This window comes from Plecotus auritus, assembly GCF_963455305.1.
Source record: "Plecotus auritus genome assembly, chromosome: 6".
NCBI classification, from domain to species: domain Eukaryota; kingdom Metazoa; phylum Chordata; class Mammalia; order Chiroptera; family Vespertilionidae; genus Plecotus; species Plecotus auritus.
Genome location: NC_137773.1, coordinates 45640771 through 45662374, shown reverse-complemented (window position 1 = coordinate 45662374; position 21604 = coordinate 45640771). Strand labels below are relative to the sequence as shown.

The following is a 21604-nucleotide window of genomic DNA, read 5'->3' as shown; positions in this document are numbered from 1 at the left end:
TAAAGAACAAATAAAAGACTGTACTGTGGTTAAAATATGGAAAATGGTTAAAATAAATTTTAAAGGGTAGAGAGGAAAAAATGGCAGCGGAATAGACAGACGTGTCCCGAGCCTTGTCCCGGAGCAGATAGAAAGAACAGCTGAGGGTCGCACGGGGAGTGTTTGTTGGTGATTTGAGGGACAGCTATACTCAAGGAGACAGTGGGGGACTGCTGGACAGGGCTCCCCTGACCAGGCAGCCCCCACTGCTGCTGGGTTTCCTCCCGGAGCAACCAGCTCAGATGCAGAGACCATGCCATCTTGAAGGGGAAAGTGGATGTTATCGGAAGCCTGAAAATCTACGACTACAGCACCCACTAAACAGCTGCGAACCCCAGAACACCGGTCCCCAATTGGTGCAAACATGCAGATTCAGAGGAGCTCTACACTCCACCACAGAAAGGTCAGATTTCGCCTGGGATAAGGTGAGGTCTCTTGTCCTGGCAGGAGAGATAAACGCGCGCACTGCAGGAGCTGGAGGACCAGGGGAACTCTGCGCCTAGAAAAATCCGTGGCTGTTGGGGCTGGCGTGCTCCGTGAATGTGGAAGGGGGTTCTCAGAGCTGCTAACAAAAGGGAACTCTAAAAAGCAACCCATTTTGATCCGACGCAAAAGGACAGCCTAAAAATTTTAAAAGTGTGCCAGCTGCTTAGACCCAAGGGGGAAGAAAGACTGCACAGACTTGCGTGCAGCCCTGGAGTTCACACACTTATGTTGGCTCTTTTTCCTCTTTAAATCCTTGCTTCTGATTACTAAGCCCAAGATATAGGATCACCCAATTGGGGACACCCTAAGAGACTGCAGGGGAAAGTTGTTTTTCTGGATCCTGGGGATCAGAGCGGGGAATAACCATCAGAGAACCAGCTCTGGCGCAGCTCTGCTTTTTAAGCAGGATTTAAGCACCGGCTAGGGAGGACCTATAGACCCGGAGGTCAATCCAGAAACACTGCCACCAGGGGTTGAATCACAAACTGACTCTTGTGTAAACACAAATAAAGGAATACAAGAAATTAAGACACACTGCCTGCTTAAAAATTTTCTTTTTATTTTACTTTGGGATTAGTGTTCTATTTTCATCTTTCCTTTAGCATCATTTTACTCTATCTCAACTTTACCTTTATGCCATCACTTTCTTCCTAACTTTTCCCCTTTTGTTGTCCTGTTTCTCTTACCCTTTTCCTGCTTTAGATTTTTCCTATTCTTTCTTTTTACCCCCTGTTAGAATTTCACCCTACTTAAATATCTAATTTCCAGTCCCCTGCTCCAAGTCCATACACACTTCTCTCTTCTCTGTCTTCACTATCCAAAAAATTGTTTTTCTCTCTGACTTTTTGTTGTTGTTTCCTTGATTGTTGATTTTATCAATTTTTTTATGCTTGTTTGTGAGGTTGTTTGGCTTATTCTTTTTGTTTGTTTGTTTTGTTTTTGTTTGTTTTTTGCTTCTGTTTTCCCTCACCTCCCTTGATATTAGTTGTTGTTTGTAGTTTGTATTCATCTCCAGGTACTTGTTGCTGGCATTTGTTGGGATTAGTGGCTGTTCTATTGGAGTTTTCTCCCCATATATATAGTTTGTTCCCCTCTTCTTTCTTATTCTCTTTCTTTTCTCTCTTACTTTTTTTTCCTTTTCCAAATTTTATTTTTGCACTCCTTTGTTTTTATTTTTCTCTTCTTCGTTCTCTCCTATCCTCTAATTTGCCTTTCTCTGGTGGTCACCTTTATTTGGGGTTATTAATATAGTGAATACATTTCTGTTCAGTGCCTTGTGCGTTGTACCTGGTGTGTTGTATTTTGTGCCTTTAAATCAACACATGAGAGAGAGAACTACAAAACCAGACACCTGGAGAAGAGAGACCATGGAGAGACAAAGAAATAGCCCGCATATGAAAGAAAAGCAGGCTCACCAGAAAAGGAAGTAAACGAAATGGAGGCAAGCAACCTGTCAGAGAAAGAATTCAGAGAAATGGTCATAAGGTGGCTGAAAATAATGGAAGACAAATTCGACAATATGTGTAAGAACCAAGAGGAAATGAAGAAGAACCAAGAAGAAATGAAAAATGACATCGCTGCTGTAAAGAACTCAATAGAAAGCATCAAGAGTAGACTAGAAGAAACAGAGGACCACATCAGTGAGGAAGAAGACAAGGTAGGAAAAAATACCCAAGTACAGCAGGTTCTAGGGAAAAAAATCAAATAGCAGGAGGAGAGCCCAAGGGAACTTTGGGACAACACGAAACAAAACAACATCCCCATAATAGGGGTTCCAGAAGGAGAGGAAACTGAGCAAGGAATAGAAAACCTGTTTGAAGAAATAATGACAGAAAACTTCCCTGATATAGGGAGGAAAAAAACCCACACAAATCCAAGAAGCTCACAGAGTCCCAAGCAAAATGAACCCCAAAAGACTGATGCCAAGGCACATTATAATTAAATTGGCAAACACCAACGACAAAGTAAGAATCTTAAAAGCAGCCAGAGAGAGACAGAAAGTTACCTACAAAGGAATCCCCATCAGATTAGCGACTGATATCTCAACAGAAACTCATCAGGCCAAAAGGGAATGGAATGAAATATACAAAGTCATGCAAAGGAAGGGTCTGAATCCAAGAATACTATACCCAGCAAGGCTATCAATCAAAATTGAAGGAGAAATCAGGAGCTTCACAGATAAAAAAGGACTAAGGGAATTTATTACCACCAAACCAGCAATGCAAGAAATGCTAAAGGGTCTTCTGTAAAAAAAAAAAAAAAGAAAGAAATAGGAAGCGAAGAAGGAACACGGGTAAAGAATAAAAATGGCGACAAATAAGTACCTCTCAATAACTTTAAATGTAAATGGATTAAATGCCCAAATCAAAAGACATAGTGTAATGGATTAGATAAGAAAATACGACCCATATATCTGTTGTCAACAAGAAACCCACCTCAAAAAAAAAACAAAAAAAAACACACACACACTGAGGGTGAAGGGATGGAAAAAGGTTTTTCAGGCGAATGGAAATGAAAAAAAAGCTGGGGTACTAATACGTATATCTGACAAATTAGATCTCAAACTGAAGGACATAACGAGATAAGGAAGGCCACTTCATAATACTAAAGGGAGCAATCCAACAAGAAGAAATAACTCTGGTAAACATATGCGCACCCAATACAGAAGCACCCAAATACATAAAAAAAACTCCTGGAGGATATCACATGGGAGAGATTGACATACAATCATAGTAGGAGACTTTAATACCCCACTATCACCATTGGACAAATCCTCTAAACAAAAAATCAGCAAAGAAACATCAACTCTAATTGACTCACTAGACCAGATGGAATTAATGGACATCTTCAGAACATTTCACCCCAAAGCCACAGAATATACATTCTTCTCAAGTGCACATGGGTCATTTTCAAAGATAGACCATATGTTGGGTCATAGGCAAAGTCTCTTCGAATTCAAGAAGATAGAAATCATATCAAGCATATTCTCAGATCACAGTGGCATAAAACTGGAAATCAACTACAATAAAAACAATCCCAAAAAATCAAACACATGGAGACTAAACAGCATGCTATTAAACAGTTAGAGGCCTGGTGCACAAAATTCGTGCACCGGGGGTGGGGGGTGTCTTTCAGCCCAGCCTGCACCCTCTCCAATCTGGGACCCCTCATGGGATGTCCGACTGCCCGTTTAGGCCCGATCCTACCAGTAGGACATCCCTCTCACAGTCCAGGACTGCTGGCTCCCAACTGCTCTCCTGCCTTCCTGACTGCCCCTAACCGCTTCTGCCTGCCAGCCTGATCAGCCCCTAACTGCTCCCCTGGCAGCCTGTTTTCCCTTAACTGCCCTATCTTCCAGGCCTGGTCCCCCCCAACTGCTCTCCCCTGCAGGCCTGGGTCACCCCCAACTGCCCTTCCCTGCAGGCCAGGTCACCCCCACCTTCGCTCCTCTGATGGCCTGGTCACCCCTAACTGCCCTCCCCAGCAGGCTTAATTGCCCCCAACTGCCCTCCCCTGCTGGCCATCTTGCGGTGGCCATCATGTGTCCACATGGGGGCAGTCATCTTTGACCACATGGGGCAGCCATTTTGTGCGTTGCAGTGATGGTCAATTTGCATATTATTCTTTTATTATGTAGGATAGAGGCCTGTTGCATAGGTGGGGGCAAGCTGGTTTGCCCTGAAGGGTGTCCCAGATCAGGGTGGGGGTTCCCTTAGGGCATGGGGTGGCCTGGGCATGGAGCCTGTGGTGGTTTTCAGGCCGGCCATGCCCCCCGGCAACCCAAGCAGAGGCCCTGGTATCTGGGATTTATTTATCTTCTACAATTGAAACTTTGTAGCCCGGAGCGGAGCCAAGCCTCTTGCTCACTCTGTGCCCTCAGCCATTTCTTTTGGGATTTATGTATCTTCTATAATTGATACTTTGTAGCCTTCAGCAGAGGCCAAGGCAGGACAGGGCTGTAGAAGTTTGGCTTTCTCCATCGCCGGGGGCAACCCTATCCTCCTGCTCTCTCCAGCTCCATGGCTGCCACCATTTCTGTTGGGCTTTATTTATCTTCTATCATTGAAACTTTGTAGCACTGAGTGAAGTCCTGGGCCGGCAAGGGCAGGTGGAAAGCTTGGCTTCCTCCATTGCAAGGGAAATCCAAGCCTCCCTCCTGCTCTCTCTGTGGCCTCAACCATCTTGGTTGGGCTTATTTGCATATTTGCTCCTGATTGGCTGGTGGGCTTGGCTTGTGGGCATGGCTTATGGGTGTAGCGGAGGTACGGTCAATTTGCATATTACTCTTTTATTAGATAGGATGACTGGGTTACCAGAGAGATCAAAGAAGAAATCAAAAACATCATGGCAACAAATGACAATGAAAACACAACAATCCAAAATCTATCGGACACAGCGAAAGTAGTCTTGAGAGGGAAGTTCATAGCTCTACAAGCGTACTGCAAAAAACAAGAAACAATGGTAATAAATTACCAAACCCTACAACTCAAACAGTTAGAAAGAGAGCAATAAGAAAAGCCCAGTATAAGCAGAAGGAAGGAAATAATAAAGATCAGAGCAGAGATAAACAACATTGAGACTAAAAAAACAATACAAAAGATCAACAAAACCAAGAGCTGGTTCTTTGAAAGGATAAACAAGATTAATGAACGTCTAGCCAGGCTCACCAAGAAGCAAAGAGAGAGGACCCAAATAAACAAAATCAGAAATGAAAGAGGAGAAATACCAACAGACCCCACCGAAATACAAAGGATTGTTAAAAAATACTATGAACAACTCTATTCCAACAAACTAGACAACCTGGAGAAAATGGACATATTTCTCGAAAAATATAACCTTCCAAAACTCAATCAGAAAAAATCTAAACATCTCAATAGGCCAATAACTATGGAAGTAGTCAACAAAAAGCTTCCAGCAAACAAAAGCCTGGGGCCAGACAGCTTCACAGGGGAGTTTTACCAAACATTCAAGGAAGAACTAAAACCTATCCTCCTCAGACTATTCCAAAAAATTCAAGAGGAAGGAACACTTCCAAGCTCCTTCTATGAAGCCAGCATCACCGTAATACCAAAACCAGATAACGATAACACAATGAAAGAGAATTACAGGCCAATATCCCTCATGAACATAGATGCCAAAATCCTCAACAAAATCCTAGCAAATCGGATCCAGCAGTATATCAGAAAGAACATACAGCATGACCAAGTAGGATTTATCCCAGGAATGCAAGGATGGCACAATATCCGCAAATCAATAAACGTGATACATCACATAAACAAACTGAGGGGGGAAAATCACATAGTCATATCAATTGATACAGAAAAAGCATTTGACAAAATCCAACACCCTTTCTTGATAAAAACTCTCAGCAAGGTGGGAATAGAAGGATCATACCTCAACATCATAAAAGCCATATATGACAAACCCACAACTAACATCATACTCAATGGGCAAAAACTAAAACCATTTCCCCTAAGAACAGGAACAAGACAGTGATGCCCACTCTCATCACTCCTGTTTGACATAGTACTGGAAGTATTAGCCATTGCAATTAGACAAGAAGAAGAAATAAAAGGCATCCAAATTGGAAAAGAAGAAGTAAAGCTGTCCTTATTTGCAGATGACATGATATTGTACATAACAAAACCCGAAAGACTCCATCAAAAAACCAATAGACTTAATAAATGAATTCGGCAATGTAGCAGGATACAAAATTAATGCCAAGAAATCTATGGCATTTCTATACACCAATAGTGAACTTGCAGAAAGAGAGACTGAAAAAGCAATCCCATTTACCATCGCACCAAAAAAATTAAGATACCTAGGAGTAAACTTAACTAAGGAGGTAAAAGACCTATACGCGGTAAACTACAGGACACTGAAAAAAGAGAGAGAGGAAGACGTAAACAGATGGAAGAACATACCATGTTCATGGATTGTTAGAATCAACATCATTAAAATGTCCATACTACCCAAAGCAATCTATAGATTCAATGCACTCCCCATTAAAATACCAATGGCATATTTCACAGACCTAGAAAGAACTCTCCAAAAATTCATCTGGAATAAAAAAAGACCCCAAATAGCCACAGTAATCCTGAGAATAAAGAACTAAGTAGGTGGGATCTCAATACCAGATTTCAAGCTGTATTACAAAGCCACTGTTCTCCAAACAGCCTGGTACTGGCACAAGAACAGACATATAGACCAATGGAATAGAATAGAGAATCCAGATATCGACCCAAACCATTTTGCTCAATTAATATTTGACAAAGGAGGCATGAACATACAATGGAGTCAAGACAGTCTCTTCAATAAATGGTGTTGGGAAAATTGGACAGATAACATGCAAAAAAATGAAACTAGACCACCAACTTACAACATACACTAAAATAAACGCAAAATGGATACAGGACTTAAACATAAGACGAGAAACCAAAATAATACTAGAGGAATCCACAGGCAGCAAAATCTCAGACATATGCTGAAGCAATTTCTTCACCGATACTGCTCCTAGGGCAATCGAAACTAAAGAGAAAATAAACAAATGGAACTACATCAAAATAAAAATCTTTTGCACAACAAAAGAAACCATCAACAAAACAATAAGAAAGCCCACTATATGGGAGATCACATTTGCAAATGTTATCACTGTTAACAGTTTAATCTCCAACATCTACAGGCAACTGATACAACTTAATAAAAGGAAGACAAATGATCCAATAAAAAAATGGGCAGCGGACCTAAATAGAATCTTTTTGAAAGAAGACAGAAGGAAGGGCAAGAGACACATGAAAAGATGCTCAAAGTCACTAATCATCCGAGAGATGCAAATCAAAACAAAAATGCGATACCATCTCACACCTGTCAGAATGGCTATCATCAACAAATCAACAAATGACAAGTGCTGGCGAGGATGTGGACAAAAAGGAACCCTCGTGCACTGCTGGTGGGAATGCAGACTGGTGCAGCCACTGTGGAGATCAGTATGGAGTTTTCTCAAAAAACTAAAAATGGAGCTCCCATTTGACTCAGTAATCCCACTTCTAGGAATATATCCCAAGAAACTAGAAACACCAATCAGAAAGGATATATGCACCCCTATGTTCACAGCAGCACAATTCACCATAGCTAAGATTTGGAAACAGCCTAAATGCCCATCAGCAGATGAGTGGATTAGAAAACCATGGTACATTTACACAATGGAATACTACGCTGCTATAAAAAAGAAGGAATTCTTGCCATTTGCAGCAGCATGGATGGACCTGGAGAGCATTATGTTAAGTGAAACAAGTCAGGCAATGAAAGAAAAGTACCACATGATCTCACTCATTTATGGAAAATAAAGAGCATTATAATCTGATGAATAAAAAGATAGATACAGAGGCAGTAAAGCACTGAACAGACTGTCAAATTACAGCGGGAAGGCTGGGGAGTGTTGGGAGGGAGGGAAATAGATCAACCAAAGGACTTGTATGCATGCATATAAGCACACCAATGGACACAAGTCACTGGCGGGGGTGGGGATGAGGGCATGCGACAGGGGCTAGGGGTGGCTTGGGGAAGGTCAATGGAGATAAAAAAAAAAAGGAGATATATGTACTAATATAATACTTTAAACAATAAAAATATATAAAAAATAAAATGAAAAATAAATAAATAAGTAAATCAAAATAAATTTTAAATTATAACTTTCTTAATGTATATACATATGATCAATCAAGACTAATGGATGTTAATGGAGGTAGCTGAGTGATTGTAATGATCTTGTACATTTCAAAGCGCATTCAGAGCATAGGCACAGGGCAAGTTGAGGTCAAAATCAATATGAAGAAAAGTCTCCTTTAAAAATTAAGCAATTTCTACTTAAAACTTTTCTGATTACATGAATAAACTGATTAAAAGAATAGGTTTCTATAGTTGTACAATGGTTTTCCTGGCCAGTGCACATTAGTAATATGCAGAAGGAAAAGTTCCCTGACTTGAATGGTACATGAAAGTACAAGTTTATAATTTTTACTAGAGGCCTGGTTCATGAAATTCGTGCACGGGGTAGGAGGGGGGTGTCCCTCATCCCAGCCTGCACCCTCTCCAATCTGGGACCATTCGGGCCTAAACACGCAGTCAGACATCCCTCTCACAATCCAGGACTGCTGACTCCCAACCACTCACCTGCCTGCCTGCCTGATTGTCCCTAACCACTTCTGCCTGCCAGCCTGATCACCCCCTAACCACTCCCCTGCAAACCTGGTTGATGCCTAACTGCTCCCCTGCCGGCCTGGTCACCCCTAACTGCCCTCCCCTGCCAGCCTGGTCGCCCCTACCTGTCTTCCCCTGCAGGCCTGGTCCCCCCCCCAACTGCCCTCCCCTGTACGCCTGATAGCCCACAACTGCCCTCCCCTTCTGGCCATCTTGTGGTGGTCATCTTGTGTCCACATGGGGACAGCCATCTTTGACCATATGGGTGCGGCCATTTTATGTGTTGGAGTGACAGTCAATTTGCATATTACCTCTTTATTATATAGGATTATTATATAGGATGACTGTAGCTACAGTAAGAGTTCATATTTCCTACAGATTCTCTTTACTGAAATCATATTCTTTTTTGAGATTTTCTTAGCTCAACAAAATTACTCAAAAATATTTGTTAATTACCTACTAAGTTCCTTGCAGTGTTATAGATGTTCTAGTTACAAGAGGAAGTGCATCTAACTGCAGAGCCCAGTCTACTTAGTAAAACAGGAAAGACACCTGACCAGTGTGGTTCAGTGGTTGAGCATCGACCTATGCACCAGGAGGTCACAGGTTCTATTCCCAGTCAGGGCACATGCCCAGGTTGCGGGCTTGATCCCCAGTACAGGGAATGCGGGAGACAGGCAATCCATGTTTCTCTCTCATCAATGTTTCTGTCTATCCCTCACCTCCTCTCTCTCTAAAATCAAGAAAAACATTAAAAAAACAAACAGGAAAGAAGAAATAATTAGTGAGTAAAGTGCTGAAATAGATGATAACTGAGAGAGATGCTTCCTTGGACCTTTATGAATCTCCACATTCTATGAATCTCCCACATTTGTATCTGCTCACAAATGCCTAACTAGGCCATATTCAGATGCAGTTGTTGAGCTTCTGCTAGGATTGCTACTAAGTTAAGTGTGTTAGTTAGCAACACTAGCTTCTTATAATTCACTATTCTAATGTATATTTCTACTAATTATTCTACATCATTTATCTTTAAGATACTCTCAAATAATAAAAAACAAGCATTATTTGTGCTAGTGCCAAGATAGTATATACAATAAAAAAAATCTATAATAATAAAAGCATAATATGCTAATTAGACCGGACGAAGCCTGGGCTGCTAGGGAAGCCCGGGTGCCAGGTGCCAGAGGGAAGCCGGTGCCAGCAGCCGGGAAAGGAAGGCCTACTCTTGCACAAATTTCATGCATCGGGTTCCTAGTTAATGGTATAATACAGATATTATAGAGGAATTCAGAAAAGTGAATCAGTTTGGGCTGAAGTTGTTGAAAGAGCTTCACAGGAGAATTTGAAATTATATTAAAGGTCATCTACTTCCCTAAATGAAATAGAGATCCTTCTATTAAATGCTTCAGTTAGATGGTAATTTAGCCTGTTTTGAATATCCCCTGTAAGAGATATTATACTTCCCCTAGCAGCCTTTTCCTTTCAACTCTGATTACTGGAAAGCTAGAAATCTCTCATCAGATTTCTTCCCACTGATACCCAGTTTTATCTTTTGGAGGAATATAGAAAGCTCACTTCTTCAAGTCAGCCCTTCAGTTATTTGCATATAATCATATGTCTTTCTTGACTCGTTTCCATTGTTACAACCAGGTTTTATTGCTATTTTGTTGTTGTTGTTATTTTGGCTGTGGTATAATTTGCCTACTTATTTCTAGTTCTTTCTCTGTATGTGATACTTGGTCTCTTAAATTGTGGTCTGTTAATTGAATACTAAATTCTGGTCTGCAGTAGTCTACTTCCCAACATAAAGATAAAGATGCAGTCCAGAGGCTTTCTTTCAGGTCTCATAAAGACATTCATTCATTCCTCAAAGGCATAAGTACTTAGAATGTGCTAAATCAGGTGCATATCCTAAGTGACACTGCGAGTTCTGGAAGAAGCTAGTCCTCAAAAAATGGCTCATATTGTAGCCAGAAATACATAAACTTTAAATATAATACAATATATATTGTAAAAGTACATATAAGGTTTATCAAAATGCAAAAAGGAAACAGTTAATTCTGCCTTACATTGAGCGGATGACATGGAATGTGGAGGGATGAATGCTGGCAGAAGGAGGACATCCCAGGCAGAGGAAAATACAATGGTGTATTAACAATATGAAGTCAATACCATTGTATTAGGTAGAGTATTAGAGAAGCACAATGAAAATTGCTTCTGGAACTTTGGCTGAAGAAATGTATGTATGATCCGTTGGGAAGGAAGAGACTGAAATCATCAGGACTGTCAGGAGGTAACTGTCATCCATATGGCTTTGCATCTAAGGCATATAGAGAGAGATAAGGAATTTGTACCATCATGCTAAAAGCAGCACTTACAGAAGAAAATCAGTTCCCTTAGAAAAATTTTTCTACACATGGAAAAGTGCTTCATATCTTACTTTAGTTTCCATCACAAGTAGACCCTGAGGAAAGGGTTTCAAAGCATGTAGTTTATTTAGAGACTAGAGGCCCGATGCATGAAATTCCTGCAAGGGGCTCGGCCCCTGCCTCTACCCGCTGCAGTGGCCGCCTCGGCCTTTGCAGCCCCGGCTTCGTCTGGAAGGTCATCGGGAAGGACATCTGATCTAATTAGCATATTACCCTTTTATTATTATAGATAATACAGGGAGCACCAGTAGGGGAGTGGGGAAGTGAGACTAGGAAGGGAAGAGAGACAGCCAATAAAGGGTTTTCAAAAGTCAAGTGAATTAACATTGTGGGTAACTGAAACTTAATTCTGCTAATGAACTGTGGAAGCTGGCATAGACTCAGTTATTCTGCTATGGGACACAAGAGTTCGGGTTGTTTGCACATCAATTCCCTTCATTCATTGTTATCAGGCTCTTCCAGAGCAGTGGGGACATGAATTCTACAACACCCACAGCCTTTGCACAGTTAGGTGAGCAGAGAAGGCTCAGGTGGCCAGAGAAAGCCAGAAGGCAGAAATGCACATGCAGGTAGTTGGAAGTAGGTGACACTGAAGTAGTAAAGTCGAGAAAAGATGGCCAGTGTTCTGTTTTACCCTCAAAACATCTAATTGTTGTCATTACTTCATTTTATTTTTCTACTTATATGCCCTAGAGTTAATATTTAAAGAGGAAGGGTTGTTTTTTTCCTTAGTAGAGCACTCCTTATTTTTCTCATAAACTTTTTTAAAAATATTTTTATTGTTGAGAATATTACAGATCCCATCCTTTTTTTCTCCCTTCGCCCCGCACCACCCTATTGTCTGTATTCATGGGCAATGCATATAATTTCTTTGGTTAATTTCTTCTCACTCCCACCCGGCCTCCCTTCTCTTTGAGGTTCTTCAGTCTGTTCCATGTTTCCATGCCTCTGGTTCTATTTTATTCATAAGTTTATTGTGTTCATTAGATTCCACATATAAGTGAGATCACGTGATATTTCTCTGACTGGGATATTTCACTTAGCATAATCATTTCCACATCCCTCCAGGCTGTTTCAAATGATAATAGATCCTTTTTTATATCTGCATAATATTCCATTTTGTATATGTTCCATAGCTTTTTTATCCACTCATCTACTGATGGTCACTTAGGCTGTTTCCAGAGCTTAACTACTGTAAATAACATTGCTATGAACATAAGTATGCATATATTCTTTTTTATTTTCTTTTCTTTATTGATTAAGGTATTACATATGTGTCCTTATCCCCCCATTTCCCCCTACCCCCTACTCATGCCCTCACCCCCTGTTGTCTGTGTCCATTGGTTAGGCTTATATGCATGCATACTAGTCCTTTATTTCACAGACCAAGAACGAACTTTATAAAAATTCATCTGGAATAAAAAGAGACCCCCAATAGCTTCAACAATCCTGAGAAAGAAGAACAAAGTAGGTGGATCTCAATACCAGATAACAAGCTGTATTACAAAGCCACTGTTCTCAAAACTGCCTGGTACTGGCACAAGAACAGACATATAGATCAATGGAATAGAATAGAAACCCAGAAATCGACCCAAACCACTATGCTCAATTAATATTCACCAGGAGGCATGAACATACAATGGAGTCAAGACAGTGGTGTTGGGAAAATTGGACAGATACGTGCAAAAAAAATGAAACTACATCACCAACTTACACCATACACAAAAATAAATTCAAAATGGATAAAGGACTTAAACATAAGACTGGAAACCATAAAAATATTAGAGGAATCCACAGGCAGCAAAATCTCAGACATATGCTGAAGCAATTTCTTCACCGATACCACTCCTAGGGCAATGGAAACTAAAGAGAAAATAAACAAATGGGACTACATCAAAATAAAAATGTTTTGCACAGCAAAAGAAACCATCAACAAAACAATAAGAAAGCCCACTGCATGGGAGAACATATTTGCCACTGTTATCACCGATAAGAGTTTAATCTCCAACATTTACAGGGAACTCATACAACTCAACAAAAGGAAGATAAACAACCCAATCAAAAAAATGGGCAACAGACCTAAATAGATACTTTTCGAAAGAAGACAGAAGGAAGGCCAAGAGGCATATGAAAACATGCTCAAAGTCACTAATCATCCAAGAGATGCAAATCAAAATGTCAATGCGGTACCATCTCACACCTGTCAGAATGGCTATCATCAACAAATCCACAAATGACAAGTGCTGGCGAGGATGCCGAGAAAGGAACCCTCGTGCACTGCTGGTAGGAATGGAGACTGGTGAAGCCACTGTGGAGAACAGTATGGAGTTTCCTCAAAAAACTGAAAATGGAACTCGCATTTGACCCAGTGATCCCACTTCTAGGAATATATCCCAAGAAACTAGAAACACCAATCAGAAAGGACATATGCATCTCTGTGTTCATAGCAGCACAATTCACCATAGCTAAGATTTGGAAACAGCCTAAGTGCCCATCAGCAGATGAGTGGATTAAAAAACTGTGGTACATCTACACAACGGAATACTATGCTGCAGTAAAAAAGGAGTTCTTACCATTTGCAACAACAGTGGATGGAGATGGAGAGCATTATGCTAAGAGAAATAAGCCAGTCAGAGAAAGATAAATATCACATGATCTCAGTCATTTGTGGAATATAATGAACAACATAAACTGATGAACAAAAACAGATTCAGAGACAGAGAAGCATCAATCAGACCATCCAGAGACAGCGGGAGAGATCAACCAAAGGCATATATTCTTTCTTATTGGTGTTTCAGGATTCTTAGGATATATACCCAGAAGTAAGAATACTGGGTCAAACAGCAGTTCCATTCATTTTTGAGGAAACTCAACACTATTTTCCATAGTGGCTGCGCCAGTCTGCATTCCCACCAATAGTATACTAGGGTTCCTTTTTCTCCATATCCTTGCCAGCACTTGTCATTTATTGATTTATTGATAGTAGCCATTCTGACCGGTGTGAGGTGGTACTGCATTGTCGTTTTAATTTGCATATCTCTGATTATTACTGACTTTAAGCATTTTTTCATATCTCTCTTGATCATTTGTATGTCCTCTTTGGAGAATTGTCTATTCAGGTCCTCTGCCCATTTTTTAGTTGGATTGTTTTTCTTCCTTTTGTTGAGTTGTATGAATACTTTATATATTTTGGAAATTAATCCCTTATCAGATGTATCATTGGCAAATATGTTTTCCCATACAGTGGGTTCCCTGTTCATTTTGATGCTGGTTTCTTTTGCTGTGCAGAAGCTTTTTAATTTGATGTAATCCCATTTGTATATTTTTTCCCTTTGTTTCTCTTGCCCTAGGAGATGTATTGGTGAAAATTCACTCTGTGAGATGTCTGATATTTTGCTGCCTATATTTTCTTCTAGAATTTCTATGGTTTCATTACTTACATTTAAGTTTTTTCTTCATTTTGAGTTTATTCTTTCTTTTAAACTCTTTATTGTTGAAAGTATTACAAATGTTCCCTTGTTTCCCTTGTTGACCCTCCTCCCCTCCACTTCTGCCTCCCCGCAGGCCTTCCCTGCAATATTGTTTGTCCATGGGCTATGCATATATGCATATACGTTCTTTCATTAATCTCTTCCTGCCCACCCTTCCCTCTGATATATATCAGTCAGTTGCATATTTCAGTGTCTCTGGATTTGTTTTGTTCATCAATTTATTTTGTTCACTAGATTCCACATATAAGTGAGATCATGTGATACTTTTCTTTCTCTGACTGGCTTATTTCACTTAGCATAATACTCTCCAGGTTCCTCCATGCTGTCTCAAAGGGTAAGAGTTTTTTCTTTTTTGCAGCTGCATATTATTCCAGTGTGTAAATATATACCACAGGTTTTTATTAGTTTATTCTTGTGTATGGTGTAAGTTGGTGGTCTAGTTTCATTTTTTTGCATGTGTCTGTCCAATTTTCCTAGCACCATTTATTGAAGAGACTATCTTTATTCCATTGTATGCTCTTGCCTCCTTTGTCAAATATTAATAAGCATAAAGGCTTGGGTCGATTTCTGCGTTCTCTATTCCATTCCATTGATCTATATGCCTGTTGTTGTGCCAGAACCAAACTGTTTTTATTACAGTGGCTTTGTAGTATAATTGATACCCAATATTGTGATTCCTCCAACTTTGTTCTTCTTTCTTAAGATTGCTGCTGCTATTCGAGGGTCTTTTTTTGGTTACACATAAATTTTGGAGTATTTGTTCTATATCTGTGAAATATGCCATTAGTATTTTAATAGAGATTGCATTGAATCTATAGATTGCTTTGGGTAGTATGGACATTTTAATGATGTTAATTCTATCAACTCCTGAACATGGTATATTCTTCCAATTGTTTATATCTTCTCATCTCTTTTTCAACATCCTGTAGTTTTCCAAGTATAGCTCTTTTACATCCTTGGTTAAGTTTATTCCTAAGTATGTTAATTTTTTTGTTGCAATAGTAAATGGAATTGTTGATGATATATATTTTTTAGTTTCTCTTTCTGAGAGTTCATTATTGATGTATAAAAATTCCATTGATTTCTGGGTGTTAAAGAAGTAGTTTTAAATGTTCTGATACTGAATATTCTTATCTTTTTCTTATGGTAGGGTAACCAACACTTGCTGAAAACAATAACTGAACAAAGTGTGGAAATCGAGCAACTCCGAAAACAACTTAGGTATTTTTAAAAATGAATTTTGTTATTTTAGTATTACTAATTGTTTTTCTTCAGAGGAACTTGTGATGCCATAATTTTTCCCATCGGTTTTTTTTCCCCTTCCCTTTTATGTTTCTGTCAATAGCTATTTGTGTGATCTGTTGGGATGGTAAGAGACTTAAATCAAAACTATTAGTGATCCCTAGTCAGTTTGGCTCAGAGGATTGCGCATCAGCCCTTGGACTAAAGGGTTCTGGGTTCGATTCCAGTCAAGGGCACATACCTTGGTTGCAGGCTCAATCCCCCACATATGGGAGGCAACCAATAGATGTGACTCTCTCACATCACAGTGTTTCTCTATCTCTGTCTTCCCCCCCCCTCGCCCCGTCCCTTCTATTCTCTCTGAATATCAATGGCAAAATATCCTCGGTGAGGATTAATTTTTAAAAACAAACAACTATCAGTGAGGAGGCAACTATAATATATATATTTATATGAAGGGATGTTTCATGATGTTAAAACCAGTGGTTACAGAAGAAAATCAAATTCTTTAGATAAAGTATTTTCACATGTATCTTTCTTTGGATTCCCCCATAAGCAGACCCTGAGAAAAGGGTTTTGAGCATGTAGTTTATTTAGATGTTAGGGAGTGGAGAAGTGAGACAGGGAAGTGAAAGAAAAGGCAGTCAATAAAGGGTTTTTAATCAGGCATTCTAATACTGTGTGTGTATATTGTGGTCCAGTGGTTTAATAATCATTTCATTAATAGATTCACAAGAATACCTCCAAGTGACAAAAAAAAAATTTTTTGACACTTTTTGTCCCTCTCGTGATACTTAAAATTAAGAAGTGTAGTCCTCTAAGGTTTTGTTCTATGCTACAGACATTTACAAATATCTTTAAATTGTAGTGTATATAGAAAAGAAAGAAGAACCTACAACTGGGCTCAGAGTCATAAGGATAAGGAGGAGGAATCAACAAAAGAGGCTGAGAAGAGACCAGTGAGATAGGAGACACAAGGAAGTGTGTCCTGGAGGTGAAGTGAAGGACGTATATTAAGGAGAAAGAAATGATTGCTGAGTGAAGTGCAGTGAGTGCTAGATAAAGCAGGATGAGTTCATTGACTTTAGCAACATAGAGGTGGTATTAGCTTCCCACCTGCCATAACAGATGATAATTGGTGGCTTAAAACAACAAATTTATTCCTCATAGTTGGGAGGCTAGATGTTTGAAATTAAGGGGTTCGTAGGGCCGTGCTCCCTAAAGGCTGTGGGGGAGAATCTTTCCTGGCCTCTGCAGCTGCGGTAGCCTGAGGTACTTCTTGGCTCCTGGCAGCATAACTGTCATCTCCTCTCACCTTCATCTTCACTGGGCCTTGTTTTCTGTCTCTCTGTGTCCCCTCCCCTCCTTCATAAGCATAAAAGTCTTAGGATTTAGAGCCCATTCTAATCTAGGATCATTCACCTTGAGATCCTTACCTTAATTACTTCTTCAAAGTCCTTGTTTCCAAATAAAGTTTCAGGTAAACCTGAATTTGCAGGTAGAGGGTATAGTCACTACTCAGTCCACTGCAGGGGTCATTGTGGTTTTAACAAGAGTACTTCAGAATCTACTCTCTTTTCATATTCATACAAATCATTAAAAAACATAGGACTCATTCTGGCTGGTAAAAAGTCATAGCAATCAAGAAAACGCATGTTGAAGTATTATGATACTTCTTCACACCCAGTTATCAATGTCAAAAATATAATGTGGAATGTAATAACAAGTGCAAAAGGAGCTTAAAGAATGATGCAATTTATATACATTTTAAATGTTTTAAATAATAGTATGTGTTGATTATGTATATATATTTTAGTTATATATATCCTATATGTTTAGATATATATCTATGTCAACTTATATAGTAAAAGAATAAAATGTCTGTATATAAAAGAATAAAATAAAAACATTTCCAGGAATGACATACCCTAACTTCTAATTAGTGATTACCTCTGTGGGATAAGACTATTTGTAGAAGTAGGGAATTGGAGGCACCTAGGTGTCTGTCACCAAGGAAATAGGTAAAATGCAGTAATTGCATCCTGTGGAATGCTATGCATCATTTAGAAACATGTGTTTACCTGTAAAAATGTAGTTACAGCAACACGGATCTATAAAACAGGGTTTGTATTTTAAAAGTAAAAAGATATTATCTATAGCATAAAAACACATGCAAATAGCAATATACAATTAATATATATATATATTAGAGGCCTGGTGCACAAAATTCATGCCGGGGGGGGAGGGGGAGGTGCTCTCAGCCCAGCCTGCACCCTCTCTAATCCGGGACCCCTCGGGGGATGTCCAATCCCCAGGCCTAAACCGGCAGTCGGACATCCCTCTCACAATCCAGGACCACTGGCTCCTAACTGCTCACCTGCCTGCCTGATCGCCCTTAACTGCCCCCCTGCTGGCCTAGTCACCCCTGCCAGCCTGGTCGCCCCTAACTGCCCTCCCCCCTGCCAGACTGGTTGCCCCTTACTGCCCCCCCTGCCGGTCTGGTCGCCCCCAACTGCCCCCCTTACTGGCCAGTTCACCCCCAACAGTCCCCTCGCCAGCCTGGTCGCCCCACGCAGCCTGCTGCTCAGTCGTTTGGTTGCCCCTCACTAACCCCTCTGCTGGCCTGGTCACCCCACGCAGCCTGCTGCTCAGTTGTCCTTTCCGTTGCAATGGTCACTTAGGCTTTTAGATAGATGGATGGGTGGGTGGGTGGGTGGGTGGATGGATGGATGGATGGATGGATAGATAGATAGATAGATAGATAGATAGATAGATAGATAGATAGATATCTCCAAAGTATATTTCACATTTTAATGTGAACCACAAGATGAAGAAAATGAGAGAAGGATTGAGAATGCACAGGTAAACAAAAATAAACAAATGAGAGTAACTGTTCACAGTTAATAATAACAGATCATGGAAAGAATAGTGTGATTAATTTAACTCTGCACTTAAGGTTCAGAAAAGAGTGGAAAAAGAAAAAGAATATGGTATATGTAGTATAAAACAGGGTGCGAGGTCCTGGAAGAAAGATAAGTAAGAAAATTGGTTCATAAAGACCTGTGATCATATGATAATGGAAATAGAAAATAAAAATGCATATAAATATTTTTGTATAAAAATGAGCAGAACTTGGTGATATTGGGATAAAGGACGGGGAAAATCATGGAATTTTATTGCTACGTCACTATGTTGTTATTGCCTTTGCTCAGTCCATCATCTCATCTGAGTAACCTCCAAATTGGCTTATTCCTTCCCTATCTTCCTTTTTCATGCTGTCATCAAAATGATCTTTCTAAAATGAAATCTGATCATGTCACTGTCCTTCAATGGCTACTAAATGCCATTGGATATAATCCAAGTTACTCGGCACAACATAAAGTCCTCTATGACTTGACCCCTGACTACTTTAGATCTTGTCACTCCTCACCTCAATTTTCTAAACTACTTTTAGTTTTCCAAACAAGCCATGCTATTTCCTAACTCCCTAATTTCGTTCACATTGATCAGGCTGCCTGAAATGCTCTTCTCTGATAAATATCCTCTCAACATTCAAGTGTCACATGTTCTAGAAATCTTTTTCTGAATCTTTATGGTTTCTTCCTCCCCAGGTAGAACCAGGTATACCATCCTTTGTGCCTCAGCTGTAGCTGCAGATCCTGGCTATAGCTTCTCTCCTAGCATTTCTAACACTCTAGTGTACTTGAATTCTTTATAAGTTAATCTCTCCTTACTAGTTTTTAAAATCCTTAAAGATATGGCTCATAATTTAGTCATTTTTATCTTGCCATCATCTAGCCCAGTGCTAGACATGGGGCAAGTGCTCAAAAAATATTGTTGAGTGATTCAGTTAATTAAATAATTAATTAAATTGCACTTCATAGGAGGGGCAAAGCTAAACTAATTTTTGTGGGTTTTCTCTTTGTGTACTTTTATCATTGATCTTGTGGGGCACAACTGTCTTCTTGGAGTGTCATTGTTTATAAAAATTACATTTTATATTCTTCAGCTATGCAGTAATGTGTGACCACTTAGTGGTTGATTTCAAAAACAACACACCAGAGAAAAGCATTTTTAATATAATTAATAGTAGCTTTGCAAAATGAATGAAAAGATTTTCAGTGTTTCTTATTATGGATCCAGGCTTTTAAATGTTTTTTGTACCAATCATCTCAAAGTTTGAATACATGATTAGATGCATTTAAGTATTTTTTTAATGGTTAGTACTCTACTTAAATATGAAATAAAATCCAAGAGATATTTAAAATGTGATAGTGAAAGGATTTTTAAATAAGTAGTTTTATTAAAAAACGTAAGAGCAATTTGATATCAGTGTGATTCTTTATATCAATCTATTATGTTTAATGCAACAAAGGCTAAATTACATAAATCAGTCTGCATATTTATTGTGTTCATTTTTAATCTTTTTCTTCAAAAACATTGTATGTGCCAATAATTTTTATGTAATCTCTTCTTTTCAAAAATATATGTACCTTTGCCAGGTAATAGTTTTATTTTAGCTGAGATAATAGTTTTTTCTCAGCTGATTTATGTCCCAATTTGAATGATATTGTGTCTTCTGTTATAAGAATGCTATGGAAATCTGGAATCCCTGGATCACTATGTTTGATTCATAGTGTCTTGGAAACTGTCCCGTGTGAGAAATGGCCTGAGCTTAGTCATAAGAATTGCCAGACAGTTCCTTATGTGCTGGCTGCTAGTCTTCTGAGCATGGAAAACATGTTTTAAGAAATAGGGCTTTGCTGTCATTTTTCTGTCTGTTCACACTGTTTTAATTACAGTTACCCATTACTCAAATGTTTACTAGCATATTGTTCGTGCTTAATCTTTAAGTCAGAAAGAAGAATATTAGACTTTATGTCCAGAACATATTGTTCAAGAGTAGGAACAGATCCATAACTTTGTTGTTTGGAAGTTTTGCTTCCAATAATAATTGATTACTGATTTATTTCAAAATATGTATTTTATTGATGATAATTTTATTTTGCAAATATTCACATTTGCACACCTAACCTAAAAATGTGCTTCTGTGTAGTATGAAGTATAAATAGCGTAGGCTTTGAAATCAGACAGTTCTAGTTTTGTTTTCTTATTTTTTATTTTCTATTTTGTATTCTGTTTCTGGTTCATTGACTTGGCCAGGTTGCTTAACCGAATGAACTTCAGTTTCCTCATCTCTATAATGGAAATATGATCTTTGCAGTGTTGCAGTATTCTATGACTCTCATTGTCTTTACTCTCCTCCATTCTACTTTAGTATATGACCTATCCAAGTAGATAGGCATGGGTAATGCTTACAAAGCAGATGCTAATAGGTTTGAGAGTTGGTATTAATGTCATAAATAGGCAGTAGATATTTCCCTTCCTAGCTCTTGGAAAAATCAGCCTTACCTACGTTGTTGCTGCTATAACTCCTAGGACTAGATGAAGCCTTCCTTTCTTATTTTATCTTTTCTATTAAGCTTTATCCCCATTTCTTGCATACTGTACAACCTCAAATCTCTTCTTTTTCTTCTTATATCTTGTTCCTTCACTTATATTCATTCATTTTTAAAATTTAGTCTCTCTTTTGTGGGGCTCTTCCAAGACCTCCCACCCCTGATGATTCCTCATTTTACTATAGTTTATCCTTTCTAGTCTTTGAAATTGCTTGGAAGAAGAGTGTATTTGCTCTAGTCTTTCTGGAATTTCTTT

General features: G+C 39.1%; 1 protein-coding gene across 7 annotated transcripts in view; it reads left to right on the top strand.

The window, feature by feature from the left end:
• SCLT1 (sodium channel and clathrin linker 1) overlaps positions 1 to 21604 on the top strand; it is a 122282-nt gene that overhangs the window by 27408 nt on the left and 73270 nt on the right. For all 7 annotated transcript variants that reach the window (XR_013961020.1, XM_080676897.1, XM_080676896.1 and 4 more), the window contains one exon: positions 15798 to 15868. Coding sequence is in view for 6 of the 7 variants with exons in the window: in XM_080676897.1 (XP_080533023.1) it covers positions 15798 to 15868 (71 nt within the window). In the remaining variant the exon portion in view is untranslated. The remainder of the gene's footprint in view (positions 1 to 15797; positions 15869 to 21604) is intronic.